Here is a 14,965-nt window from a genome sequence, read left to right as displayed (position 1 = left end):
TGAGCCACCAATGAGTCTATATTATAATACAGGAAAAGCCCACTTTAAATAATTTAATTTAGCAGTTAACATTAAAGAATTGATAGAAAGAATTCTGGCTAAGAGCCTCACTCCACTACCAAAATACAGAAAACTTTTTTCCAAGAAAACTCAAAAATGGAGAAATCTGGTTTAATGACTCAGAAAATGCATCAGCTGGGCACTATGCCATTTTTCTCTCATCAAGGATGATAACAAATGTGTCTGAACAACACATCTGAGGACAGAGGAGGTGGGTGTGAGACTCATATCTAAAGGAGGGGAATCAGAACTATCCTATACTCTTGCATAAATTTTAATCAGTTATTATGTAATGAATTGGTTTTTGACATATTGCTCAAGTTTGAACAATAAGTCGTTACATTTTAGGGGGAATAGGTTGATACTGAATAATGGTTGCATTTTCCAGGGATAAAAATACAAAAATTCTGCCTGAAAACTATTAGGCACCTGGGATCCATACTGTATCACCAAATACTTTAAGAATTTGGGACTTGATATTCTGGAAAGAAGAGAATTGAAAACAATAATTCAATACCTAGGAGAGCTAATTGTTAGGCTCAAATTTATATCCTGAAAATAGTGTGAGGCTCCTCTTCTATTTTGACACTTGTCTGTAAGGAGGTAGTACCTGGAATAAAAGCCTCCTGGCAAATCCCTTTACACACTCTGGCAAAAAGACACTTCCAGTAAGTTCTCTCATATGTCTTTTGCAATGTGGAGATGTGAGAGATGGCTATGTTCTCTAGAAGCTCTAAGGCCTAATGTGTCCTATATTCATACAACCCAACATAACAAGCTGTGTAGAAAGAGGAATGAGAAAAGATCTGAGAAATGGTGGTGGCTTGCCCTTCTAAGAAATATTAACCCCATATCAGAATCTGAAATTAAAGAGCAGTGTATTTCAAGTAGATGGGACCTCAATTTTCAATGCGATATATTTAGAACAAATTTTCAATCAATCCCAATGAAAAAAAAAAAATACTATGCTGGCTTTCCACTAATGCGACACTAATCAGCATGCAGTACTGATCCAAGAGAAGTGTGTGAGAATTCATTGAATTCTTCTGGGGCTATGATGAATAGAAATCTAAGTTAAAATGCAGAACTGAAAGAATACAGGATTACTATAAATTAGCTGATTCCTTTTATTTCTTGGAGTCAAGGAGACTTTTGTCCAAAACTATGGTAATGGTGTGCCTTGCCTTTTTTTTTTTTTTTTCTGAGGGGCAGGAGTTATTAAAATAACAAGAGCATAAAAAACATGTCTGAAGCTCATCATAGGCAAAATCTTAGGATTGGCCCTGCTGTAGGATTGTCTCTTGGACAGTTGGTCTTAATGTCATTGTCCAAGAGAAACAGCTTAGATCTAAAACTTGCTCTTCCTAGGCATCCGTGGCTTTACTTCATTTATAAAAGTAAGTTTTCATGATTTCCTATGTATTGTTTCATGTGTATTCTCCAATTAATAAGTCATGTAAACAGTTCCAACACCAATAATAATTGTTTATCATTCTAATCTTATAAGTGAGAATACTGAGGCTAGATCTTGACTTTATATCGTACCCCACAATATTCCCCATTCCTGTGTTATAGTCTATTTCATCAGTTAATGGACTGTTATTTCTTGTGGTGCTTAAAATTATTACTTACATGCTTTATACTGGGTCTTTGTGTTTTGGGCAAACTAAGAGCTATAAAACTCAAGGCTTTAACAGATATTGTGATGAGGTGAATGACTGGCAGAACTGGGCTTCTGTGTTCTTCATGCACAGCGAGCCATAGCAAACAGCTATTCAGACAGGGATGGGTCAGGTTTAGGCTTTCATTTTATTCACTGGGAATTGCCAGTTACAGCTTTCAGTGGAAAACTTAGCCTGGACATGAAGTTTGGGCTCCCCTGTTTTTCTGTCTGAAAAACTTTGAGAATTTATCATGAGTTCAACATGCCGGGGTAATGCCATTTTGCTTCATTTAAGCATGGGATTAACACTTTAGGGCTTCATAATAATGTTCCCCTGTGTGTTTGAATATTAACAAAAGGAGAGGAATCCTCGGAAAGATAAAGCTACTAGGTTTGAAATAATATTCGTGATGAATAATTAACTCATACTGAGAAATGCTTTAAAACCTCGAAAGCATGTTGAAATGTCAAAGAATACACTATCTGAGCTGTTTTGTCATGCCTGGGTTAAAATAAGTTTTTATTTCCCCTTGTTAATTTTATGAGAACTAATTGGGTCATGTGGGTCCAGTTAAAAAAAAAATAAACAACTCGCTTTGCATTAGCTTTTTCAGGTCAGCAGATAATTTGATTTGAAAAGATTTCTCTTGTCGAGAGGTGTTTAGAATTATAAAAATTTAATAATGAAGGCCTTAGCTCTGATGTTAAGTGAAAAAAGCAGGACCCAAAATAGTACATGAATTATTTTATTGATGTGAAATTAAGTAATCATAAGGGGTAAGTGTGTACTTTTGTGTCACCCCACACTGGAGGGTAAGTCATATGTGCCTCTTGGAACAATACTAAGCACATGCTAAGGCTTTAGAGAAATTGACCGGGAAACCAGAACTCCAGTCTAGGGCAGCATGCTGGGAGGTTGCTCTTTGACATTTGGGCAGTCCGTTCAACTTGTCCAGACCTATGACTGCTTATCTGCTAAACAAGGTGCGTTGGACAAACTGATTCCCTCAAGTCCCTTTGACTTCTAAAATAAGATGTCTCTCTGTGGTATTCTTAACCTTCTTGGATTCAGAAATCTCTGTGAAGATTGTAAGATAAATAGAGGCTTTGTGGCTCTCAGATTAGGTAGGAACATGCTCTGATGATCGTTCAAGCTGATTCCTATTGCTTCTACCTCTGATGTGCTGAGATGAGATTTTTTTGGTGTGATTGATACTTCAAATCTTGATTAGAACCTGGTGGGATAAAAAAATAAACAAATTCAAAAACAAGAGGAGGGGGTAGGACTAGGCTAGTACGCAGTCTGTTCAGAAAAAGCAGCTTTCCTTGAATTGTGGAGGCGAGAATCAGTAAGAGGCAGCATCAGAGGGAAGGGAGAATGCCATCCAGGGCTCCAGAAGACAAACTACTACAGCATTACAGAGCTGGAGATAGACCTCCAGTTCACTGGCTGACTCTGTTCCAACTTACAGTGTGGCATCAAAACTCCAGCACTTTTGTTTCCTTTCACTCTGCAAACGCTTTGTGAAGTTTGTGTCAAAAAGAAATTGTTTTTTTAGTAAGCCAGTTTATTCCCTGTTGTAAGATGGAAGTACTCGGGATCCACTAGAGCACAAAAGCTATCTTTTATTTAGTAAATAACATCTCCACCACTTCAATACACAAATAAAAAGAAAAACTCCAACAACAATGAATTTCCAGTTAAGACCTAGATTGTAATTTTTACAACCCACAATGCAGAAAAAACTGTTTACTTTGTTTGCTGACACTGGCAAAACTAGAGAACAGAAAATAGAAAAATGAAATCCAATAATAACTTACTAGAAAATTTATTTGATTTCAAGGGACCCAGGCCTTCTTTCTCCTTCGCTTACACCATGGCAGCCACCCACAGCTGCATCAGAACTAGCAAAATGAAGGATTCTCTTCGCAACATACCAGAAAAAACTAACGCTTCTTGCAAAGGCACAGTGTATTATCTGCTAAAGTTTCCCCAGATGTGACTGCAGTTTGGCAAATGACCCTCCATGTTTCTACCGTATGTAGGACAATTTGTTTTAGAAGTGTGTGTTGCTCTGTGGGCACTGCAGCTCATCACCACATGAGTTAATGGAAGGGATACCTTTCAAAGAGCTTGTGAACCCAGCCTCCATCCTCTCGATGTTCTCCGTCCTCTGCTCTCTGGTTTTCTATTCCTCAGCATTGCTGAGGAGGCTGGGTTATGGGAGTGGCGATTGGATTGTCTTTGAATGCATTCTAAGATTAGCTACACGTGTTGGGGACTGATCAGCACTTCTGACAGAGGGAACTGATTTCTGGTTAGGGGGCCCTTTGCCCTGAAATATAAAGCAGACTTTGGGCCACTGAAGCATGCCTTTTCAGCCAAGTCACAGAGTTTTGGTCTACTTAGCTTATGTTAATAAGGATGCAATTATTATAGGGCTTTATTCAGCAATGAAGTAGTCAAAATGAAATGCAGAGTATGACGACAGGAGCTCTGTCTGTAGGAAACTCTCAGAGCCCCAGTCCCCTCATATATATATCCTAAAATACAAGCAGCACTTTCATAACCTCCTTACCCAAAACCCCTGTGAGAGTCAAATGAGTCAATGCATTTGAAATATCTAAAATACCAGTGGATGCTAGTTATTCTTATGATCGATGTGATAAACAGAAATGAAATAAGGCTAGTCATTCCTAAATACTCTACTGACAAAAAGTAATTCTAAATCCGGAAGGCCCCTTCCTAATTCCTATATTAAAAAAAATTAACAGAGAGGACAAAAATAATTATTTTTTAACTTCCCAACCATGTACAACCTGTGCCTATATTCTAAAAACAGAGCCATTCCGCAGATGACTTAGGTTTCTCTGCAGCATCAGAGTAATGAATTGTAGATTCATTAGCACAATCTGCATAGATGTACAATACAAATGAAAAGAAAATCCCAATAACTGAACTAAAGAAAATGGAGATAAAAAGAAACTCGTAGAGCTTTCTGAGTTACTCTTTGATTAGCTTCCTGGGAACAAGAGTAAAGGAAAAAACCAACACAACTAGCCATCCCTTAAAAATACTTTTTCTCTTTTCTAGGTAAGAAGCACCACAGGTGCAGGCTGAGGTAGGAGCTGGGGAATAACAGATCCCCACACCACTTGCTCTGCTGCATGCAGGAGAGAGATGCCATTTAAATAGAGAGTGGCAGGGACATATATACACTACCAAATGTAAAATAGCTAGCTAGTGGGAAGCAGCCGCATAGCACAGGGAGATCAGCTCGGTGCTTTGTGACCACCTAGAGGGGTGGGAGGGAGGAAGACGCAAGAGGGAAGAGATATGGGAACATATGTATATGTATAGCTGATTCACTTTGTTATAAAGCAGAAACTAACACACCATTGTAAAGCAATTATACTCCAATTACGATGTTAAAAAAAAAAAGAATTAACCTGAAAACTGAAAATGTTAGAGAAATTGAGCTAACTCAGCGCTTGATGTTCTGAACAATGTGAGAAAAATGAACTCAACCAATAATGGGATGAGATTTAGCCTTGTTTTTTTGTTTTTTTTTTTTAAGATGAGGCATGTGTTCTAACCAACTTCCTTCAGTAGTTTAAATAGAATTTCAAGAGCAAAATAAAACAAACAACAGGTGCCCACAGATTAGTCATTAGTGTCTGGGATTGGGGGAGAGAGGAAAGAGAAAGAGAGAGAATGAGAGAATGAACCAAGAGGGAGGAAAAGGAATCATATTTATTGAGTCAATGTGGGAAATATCATGACAGCTATTCTTTACTGAGGAAAACAATTTTAATTCTTTAATGTTAGTGCTTCATATGGAACATTTATATTCACTATAATATAATTAAACGCTTATTAGAAAATGTTGGCCAGATGGTATTAACTGATTTTCCTGTGTTTGTTTTTGTTTGTTTTTACTTATTGAAAATATATCAGGCTATTAGATATGGCCTGTTAAAAAAAAAAAGATAACTCACAGCATGGATAAGATGTGAAACTGGAGAATGTTACCATGTGCTGACCGCTGTGTTAAACAAATCGGTAGAGATTTACCTTTCAACACTATACAGAAGCTAAGACAGGACTTAAACGTAGAGCACAAGTGTAGTGGCAGATGGTGAACTGATAGTACAGGGGAATATCAGTAGTTTCTTCTCTTTACTTTTTAAATTTAGATTTATCTTAGGGGCAGTGATTCTGTGAGCTGCTTCCTCATTTTAAAGGGGCTAAATTGCGCATCTCACAGATAATGAAGTTGTTGTAACATCATCTATATTATTTACAGTTGGAGTTGTCTTGAGTTGCTCCTATTATATAAATCAAACAGCAGATGATACATTTTGGATTTCCATTTAAAAGAACACATTCTTCCTCTTGCTGAAATTTGTAATGCTATTATAGGTCTCATTTCCACGTATCAAGCACCAATATATTCTTTTGCTTCACAGAGTGCTGCAAATATATGCAGCTTTCTCATTTGGATATTATTAATTTTCCCATAGATCATATACAAAAGAAATTCCATCTGTGGATAAAAGGATCTATCAATGGTAGTAACAAAATTCATAACAGCAATGATAACTTTAATAGTTCCCAATATTTATTAGGCATTTTCTTTGTGCCAAACACTCATCTAAAGGCTTTACATGCATTAATTGATTAAATCCTCCTAATAATTCTAGGAAGTAGGTATTACTATTAATTCTATTGCACAGATGAGGAAATCAAGGCACAGTAACTTGTCCAAACAATCTCTTCAGAAGCAAGATGATTTAATAGGAAAGTAGTTCTTGAAAAATACACAGGCCCTTGTAGGAAGGTACCTCTTCATTATAGAGATGAAGTGAATAAACATATTTATGGTTTGAAACTAAATATATTCCCCCAAAACTAGAAAAAAAAATAAAACAAACCCATATTTTACTAAGCTGCCTTTATCAGATTAACAAGCACTCGTTAAAAAATGCATACGGCATGAAGCGCTTTATTCTTTGTCATTTCTAACTCTTTTAGATAAAACCATTTAAACCTGGCGCAGTAGGAGAGACACACACCAGCCAGTAATTCTATTTGAGTAAACCCTCTGGATTAAATGTGTGGGGTTTTTTTTCCCCCTCAAAAGAGTAATCTCTTAATGTCCAAGATTTAATATTTATCTATGATCCCTGGATTTAGAATCAACCTTCAGAATTTTCGGAATAGCAGGAAGGATCTTATACATTCTCATTTTAGGAAGAACCAGAACAAAAGACACAAAGTCAGGGACCCTTAAGCTGGAGAATGGGCTTGCAAAGAGATTGTATGTCTGTGAACTCTATGATATTAGTATGCAGATAAAGTGTGTAGGTGCCTTTTCTTTGCAAGTGGGATTTAAAATGTTCATCAGATTCTCAGAAGGAACAAGCTCCCCCCAAAGGGTTAACTGAACTAAGTTACATGCCCAAGGTCACATAGCTGCTAAAACTGGGATTTAGTTTCTGTCTTCTTATTTCGTATTCTTCCTAAGATACCTCAAAAAGTAATATTAAACAAATAAAAAAAAATCCACCAGAAAGCCATTTATATATCGCTTATTCTTTGGAAAAATTCACTTTGACGGAAGTCTAAGAACACAGTTGAAGACCTCTGGCTCTAAGATTTCTATCATAAGTGTTTCACAATGTATATTTCAAAATTCCTAGACAGTCATCCCAGCCAAAAAGGCAGTTTTTGAATTAGGTTGATGTGTATAGGCTCGGCCAGTATGGTTCAAAGGTGGCTACAGTCTTAAGTGACCTATTGGAGAGGAGAGGCTTCTTGAGTCCAACTGACTCATGTTAAAATTTTGGCTCTGCCAGTAACTAGCTAATGATTATAAACAAGTTACTTGACTTTTTAAAGTTTAACAGTTTCCTTGTCTATTAAATTGGATGATAACAACTAGCTTTTGAGGTTGTTCTGAACACTATAAATAACAACTATACATGATTTTATACACTGTGTATAAAAATCTATGACATGATGCCCAACACATGGTAAATACCAAGACAGTCATGTCTATCATAACGTCTTGTCTTTGTTGTTGAATTTAAAAGGAGGGTTTTAAATTTTGCTCTATATTTAGGCCTGGCCAATGATTTTAAAAAATTCCATGTCAACATGACTTTTAAAGTGAAATGTTAATTATAATCCTACTAATAGAAATGTAGTACTGGCAGCAGTGAAGAGTAATTCTATTTTACAAAGAAAACAAAACAAAACTTTTTTTATCTAGGACTGTAATAGTTAGATTGAATTTTTGATAGTTACAAGGCAGTACAATTAATAATCTACCACTAACTGATATTCCTGAGTTTAAAAGAAGTTGAAGATACATAAAAAGATATTTGCGCTAAGTAGATCACCTGTGAGGGACAGATGTAACGTTCTGCAATTGTAGGACTCTGATGCATTTGGGTCACTGATGATTCCCCCTTTTGTGTCACTGCCTCAGAAAAGTTAGGCCATAAAGAGGGAAATGAAATATTTAATCTGAAGTTTGTGTTATCCATGATACCAAATGATAAAATGGACTTTTTAGGTAAAAAGGCAAGGCTGGGTGTTCGGAACCATGCTAAGCTACTTAGTTACAGTCACATTCTGTATCAGTAGGAGAGCAGTGTGAGTGATGTGGGCCTATGGAAGCCTGGATTGAGGAATCAGAGGAGCTCAATTCTAATTTAAGCTATATTAATTGTTCACCTTTTACACTGAGAGAGTCAGGGCTGATTCTCTGTTTGAGCTCCAGTTTTCTCATCTCTAAACATGGATACCTATCTGTATCAAAATATTTATAGTGTTGCTTCATCAGACTGTTGTGAGTACAGTAAATAAGATAGCTGATATGAAAACTACATAGAGCTAACTCGTATTAGAGAACTCAAAAGTAAAAGATATTAGCACTGGGGAAACTGATACTCAGAGAAGTCAAGGTTACATTAACTACTTAGTGACAGAGCTGTGACCCAAACTTGCTTTTCATCTTTTGGTTTGTCCATTTCTCTTTTTGTACTTTAATAAAAGTATACTTTCTGGACAACTTTGGCATCTATAAGATTAAGCATATTATTTTATTCACATACAAATATTAGTTTCCATTTAGTCTTCTTTGACAACATTTATCTTAAATCATTAAAATAAATCCCATCACCCCTTTTTTTCAGGAATTACTATTCTCTCTTAAGAACTGCTTAAACATGTTGGGATCCCAACAGTAACTGCATTGGTCAAAAATTCAATTGTATTTTCATATTGCTTACTCTCTAATTCAACAATTGTGAACATTTTGTAATTAGGACTCTCTTGAATTTATTCTGCATTTTCCCCAGCATACATAAAATAATTGTCATTCGGAAACACGTCATGAAGTATCACTATTTTCAAGGGGTTCAGTAAGCACGTTGGTGCCCATACACAATTCCTGATTCTTTTAAGTTTTTCCCTTGTCATCTTTCAGTGGAAGTATGTTAAAAGTTTTGCTCTATTAAACCAAGATAAAGACAACACGAGTCACTGTGGCAACACCCAGTTTTTTCTTTAATGTCATCAGATCACTCTGCAAAGTAATATGAAGAGAGCGATCAGAACCACTGAGAGAAGGACAACAACAAAAACGCCCCAAATAAAACACTTAACCACAGTCATGTACGTTATCACCACGGGTAGAACCCAAAACAAGCACGTTACATTTTATAAATTGTGCATGAAGTCACTTAACATTTTAATATACTTTAAAAATCTGGCTCTGTGTTATCAAAGCTCCCTTTATAGGAGAAGCCTCAGTTAGTGCTTCTGTGGTTCCAGTTGCTGGTGTTTTTTCTGTGCTTAAGATATAGGATGATTGCTTTCCCCCTTAAATATCTGCTGGCTAGGGCTTAGTCAAAGATAAAATGCTGTTCATGGTTGTAATCTAGATTAAAGCTCTCTGTATAGCCCATAAACTTCAATTAAATGCTTCTAACCTTTTGCATAACACTTAAAATTGAAAAACTTTTAGTTTCTAGGTCATCTCTAGATTTAGGGTGTATTTGTGGGCACAGAGCTATAAAAAGGCAGGCTTTAGTGTGATTCAACTGCTTTGGCTCTTATACTGTAAAAATAGCATAGGAATGAAATGTACATAGTTTCCAACTATCATAATAAAGGTACAAGGAGGAACATTCTTTGTCCTTCGACATACTTTACTGTTAAGATGGTGGAAAATAACAGGTTAAGGAAAATAATGACAAAGCAGGGAAAAGTACACGGAAGTGGTAGTACCGAATGACCTAATTCTGAGTGGAAACGATGCTACAATACAGCAAAGGCAGAATGACAAGTTCTCTAGCCAAGATCATGCCAACTGGGTTCTCAATTTACATTCACTTATTTTATTTTTATAATTTACCTTGCTTCACTAATGACAAAAAAGATTTCTCTCCTCTATGTGTGACTTGGTTTAGTTTCTTATTTACTATGGATACGATTTAAGAGACTTCAGACAAGAAATTGCTACTATAGTTTTTTACATTTTAAGATGGGAGATAGGTAAAATGTAAACCCTATATGCTAATCATCCACATATACCATTTACAGTTTTTAAACAGGACCTCAAAAGAAGCAACTACCTATTTGACACTATCCTGCTTGAACTAGCATTGGGGGAACTCTGATGAAACTGATCAATTTTTTCAATATGGAAAAAAGTTAACTCCTGAACACCTAGCATCTTTAATTGGCTCAAAAAGGGATCAAGCCATTTTCCAACATCAAAAGTAAAATCGATTGTGAGAATTTTACAAAATATATCTATGCCACATAATACCATTTTGAGAAACGGGGACTGAGGCATGGACTTGCTCAAATGCCACAAGGTCGTTCTTATTCCTCCAAAAGTGGAATTCAATGTGTTGTTGCCTTTGGTGCTGACTGGGAAAGCTTCTAAGCAGAGTCTCACTTTCAAATTAACTTTGGATACTAGGGAGGCAGGTAGGACTTGGTCAGAGTTATGAGATAAAGTGGTGGTCATCATAGATTTCGGAAGCAGAAAAAAGGGACAGGTACTTGAACAGCTATAGATGAAAATGTTTCAACTGTTAAGGTACCAAAAAGGTCTGGGTCTGAAGCTGGTATTATTTAATGTTTTATAAAACATCTGGAAGAGGGTAAGCAGTGACCTTTCAAGTATGAAAAAGCCACAGAGCTCTTCTGAATGCCAGTGAGGATGAATGTGGTATGTGGCAGTCGGTAGTCCAGGTTAGGATTTAAGTGACATTGTAAACTACGTTCTAAGGAAAGCAATCCAATGCACTACCATGGCCATAAAAGACTAACAAAATGCTGAGTGCTGAACATGAGCTCCTAAGTGTCTTTAATATGCCATGTGAGAAGGATTTATTATTGGAAAGGGGTGAATGGATAATACTCTCATGAATCCTTCAGAGAAGCTAGGTATACTTGAGGAATAATCCTCATCTTCTAGGAGCAATCATTCCTTCTGGAATAAACTCCTTACTACTACAATTGTGAGAGAGATTACCAAGCAGTCCACAAATTAGATGAGCTAGACATTTCTAATGTGCTTAATTTTTATTAATCGTCACATCACCACTCCTAACTTTTTGGCCGTTCCTAGTGGTTATCCAGAGTTACTGACAAACAAACCCCTCACCATTTTTAAGTAACAGTCTATGGGCATCTTCTGACAGTCACCTGTTTATTCATAACCATCAGCAGCCATCAGTAAAATGGGCAACCTCAATTTGCTTCCCCTATATAAACATGAACTGCATTATGAAATCTTTCATCCAGGGTAGAAGCAAGAAGGTAATGAGGAATGCCCTTGTGTTACATGGTGTCAAGGATATTGTGTGCTCAAGGACTGGTATATTTGTATGAGAAAGAAAAAGTGAGAACAAGCAGCGCCTAAATCTTTTTTTTTTTTTTTTTGCGTTATGCGGGCCTCTCACTGTTGTGGCCTCTCCCATTGTGGAGCACAGGCTCCGGATGCGCAGGCCCAGCAGCCATGGCTCACAGGCCCAGCCGCTCCGCGGCATGTGGGATCTTACCGGACCGGGTCACAAACCCGCGTCCCCTGCATCGGCAGGCGGACTCTCAACCACTGCGCCACCAGGGAAGCCCCAGCACCTAAATCTTAAGTAACTGTTTTCATAGATGGCTGAACACCTAGTTAAAACTATATTTTCACGCACATATTTAAACCCATGAAAATAAAGGTATAAATAACATCTGCATTTCCTTACCTTCTATTGCTGAGAGGAGAACTCGGGAATGATCATATGCGATTACATTTGCATATCTGTTCTTTGGTTTGTTTACTTCCAAGTTTGAATGTTCCCATGTGAACTGCTGGCCAGGGTCAATTGACTTTAAAAGAAAAACAGCACACATACATAAAATCAATACTGAATACCATCAGATTATAGGCATTTATCACAAGTAACAAACGATTTTAAAAGGAAATTCTGAAGCTACACTTCATCAACACGACCCTAGCTGTGAAGCTGAACACTAATATAACCAGCATAAGATGAAATGATTAATCATAGGAAAAAACAGTGATAGTCACCAACACTGATTCAAATGGAAAAAAGAAATCAATATAGGTGTTCTGTTAATAGTGGAAAGGCAGGTTGTTTGTTTTTTTTTTTTTTTTCACTTTTCCTTCTCTGCTGCTGTAGTTTCCAAGTTACCTTGGTTCAATATTCCTTCCAGTTCTCTAGTTCTGTGAACATTATTTTATCTTGCTTACCCTTTCCTATGTGGACCTAACCTCGTTCTTTAAAGTTGACTGATCGTTCACTGGATTCACTAGGCACAGGCTCTTCTTTCTTCACCTGCAGGCTTACATCTTGAGGGCAACTTAAAATTTTGTCTGTTTCTCCAAAACATACTATGACCACTATCACAAGGCAATTTGTACAATTCAAACAGCTAAGAATAACAGTAAAGAAGGGAGGTCAGTTAAATCAAATAATCTTCTTAGAATATTAATTTATAATCTAATGCAGATAGGATCTAATCGCTTCTTAATTGATCATTATGTGTTATCATGTTGACAAAGTTTGCTTTTTATTCTTTATTTTAAACTTACTTTTTCTGATTTTTAATGTCTTTCCTTGATGCCTTAGTTCAACCAAAGTTGTTCAATAATCTAAAATAAATATTTCACAGATATAAAATAATCTAAAGTTCTTTGTGGTTAAAGCAGAACCATTATTTTGAGACTGAATTCAGGCTTTGATATAAAACTCTGGGGAACTTTTTAATGTCCTGCAATGTTATGGAAATCAAAATACTTTTTCTTTCATCATAGCGTACTGACATTTTTTTAAGACATAATTTCATGGTATATGGAAATATGAGCTCAGTAATTATAGAAACATGATTTTCAATGATCAAAATCAAGTTTTCAGACATAATTAATGATAAATTAGGTTTATATACAGATGAAATTCTTTAAAAAGTAAAAACACTTTGTTATGTTCATAAAATTTTTAACAAGTTAATTTTGATACCGATATTTTCCACGCTTTTATGTGGATATGTAGAACTTGAAATTAAAATATATCCAACAGCTGGTACAATATTAAGGATGCACACATTTGTGTTAAAATGGATAGAGTTCAGCACGGTAATAAGACTCCCAAGTGTAATGAGTCAAGCCTATTAACAGTCATGAATAAGCCTCCAAACAGACAAAAATTCTCAGCAGTACAGATTGCAGCTTCTAATTTACTAAGGATTATAAAACCCTTTTTCCTTTCTTAGCCTATGCTAATCTGTATATAAACTAGTCAATCATTGAACTGTACTCAGCAAAATAATTATCCACGTCTTAGAGTCTAAAGAATAATGTAATTAGGGGTCTTTCTAGTTTGCTTTTCCAGGGAAGCTCATCACCTCCTCTGCAGAAGGTACTCCTCTCCAAGTATGCCATGAGCTAAAGGGAGTTGCAGCATTCAGATGCCTGGGTGGCAGCGCTCAAGTCAACCTTGAGCCTTCTCCACACAAAGCAGCTCCGTTCAGTGACCAAGCCTGCCTTAAAAAATTCTCAAATTCGTCCCAAATCTATCATTCCCTAAATCCCAGTCCTTCAGTATCTGATGTCTGATTGGAATCCCTTCTCTAAACTCTCACTCCAATCCATTCTTCATGCCAAAGTAGACATTCTAAAGCACAGCCCTGGATAGGTTAGGACCCTGTTTAAGAACTTCCACTGGCTCTGGGTGACCTTCAGCTTAAATTCTGGAGTCCTTAGCCACCATCCTACCTAGACACCTTTAGTCGTCTTTGCATCTACAAAGGCCTCAATAAATGGTTTAACAGATGTTTTTCAAATGAATTGAACTGATGAATAACTGTTGCTGAGAAAAGTTCATAAAGAGAAATCATGCAGTAATTCCTTCTTTTAACATGGGAGTTAGAGAACAGACTATGGAAACTGCAATGTGCAGAGCATTGCTAGTTTAACACTTTAACATTCATTATCATATGGCTTAGTAATTAAGTACGTGATCCTGAAAGTACAACTACCACTGATAATCCACCTTACACTGATGAGCATTACTGAGTACATAAGCTTCCTACACATCATTCTCTAAAATATCCCAAGAAGCTCCTAAGCTCACTGATATACAGTCACTCCTTTGGTGGAAGACCTTACTCCCTCTGATGGCCTTGTTCCTCGGATCACGATCACTCATATATGTGTAAATGGCATGCATTTAATTAGACTAATGAAACTGCATCTACCAACTCAAAGACACTGTGAACTCATGTTCATTTCCACTCTTGCCACACATTTGCAGCCGTCTGCATGCTGTATTTGATACCTACATAGAAGAGTTTAAAAACCAGTAATGGAAACATAAGCTTGTATATCACATAGATTAATATGTTTAGGCTTAAAGTGTGACCCAAGAGATAAAGACCTGTAGGTAATCGGATCATGATAACAGCTGCCAGGTCATTATGCTTTACATGCAGTATCCTGTTTAATTTTCACAAATGTTATGAGGTAGGTATTGTTGTTTTCTCCATTTTGCAGACAAGGAAACTGAAGTAAAGAAAGACTAATTCAATAAATTTTACTGAGGGACTTCTCTGTGGCAGGCATTTTGGTGGTTAAGTAATTTGCTCATACAGCTAGAGTCATACATTTACCCTCAAACCCAGGTTTGGGTGATTTCAAAGCTCACTGA

The 14,965-nt window shown here is 36.6% G+C and overlaps 1 protein-coding gene across 24 annotated transcripts in view; it reads right to left on the bottom strand.

Annotated features, from left to right (window-relative positions):
• Positions 1-14,965, bottom strand: part of PTPRD (protein tyrosine phosphatase receptor type D) — a 2,143,853-nt gene that overhangs the window by 64,033 nt on the left and 2,064,855 nt on the right. For all 24 annotated transcript variants that reach the window (XM_049711289.1, XM_049711292.1, XM_049711307.1 and 21 more), the window contains one exon: positions 12,005-12,128. In XM_049711289.1, coding sequence (XP_049567246.1) covers positions 12,005-12,128 — 124 coding nt within the window. The remainder of the gene's footprint in view (positions 1-12,004; positions 12,129-14,965) is intronic.

This window comes from Orcinus orca, chromosome 6 (assembly GCF_937001465.1).
Source record: "Orcinus orca chromosome 6, mOrcOrc1.1, whole genome shotgun sequence".
Lineage (NCBI taxonomy): Eukaryota > Metazoa > Chordata > Mammalia > Artiodactyla > Delphinidae > Orcinus > Orcinus orca.
The sequence above is the reverse complement of the archived record's forward strand: the minus strand, read 5'-3'. Positions and strand labels throughout refer to the sequence as shown.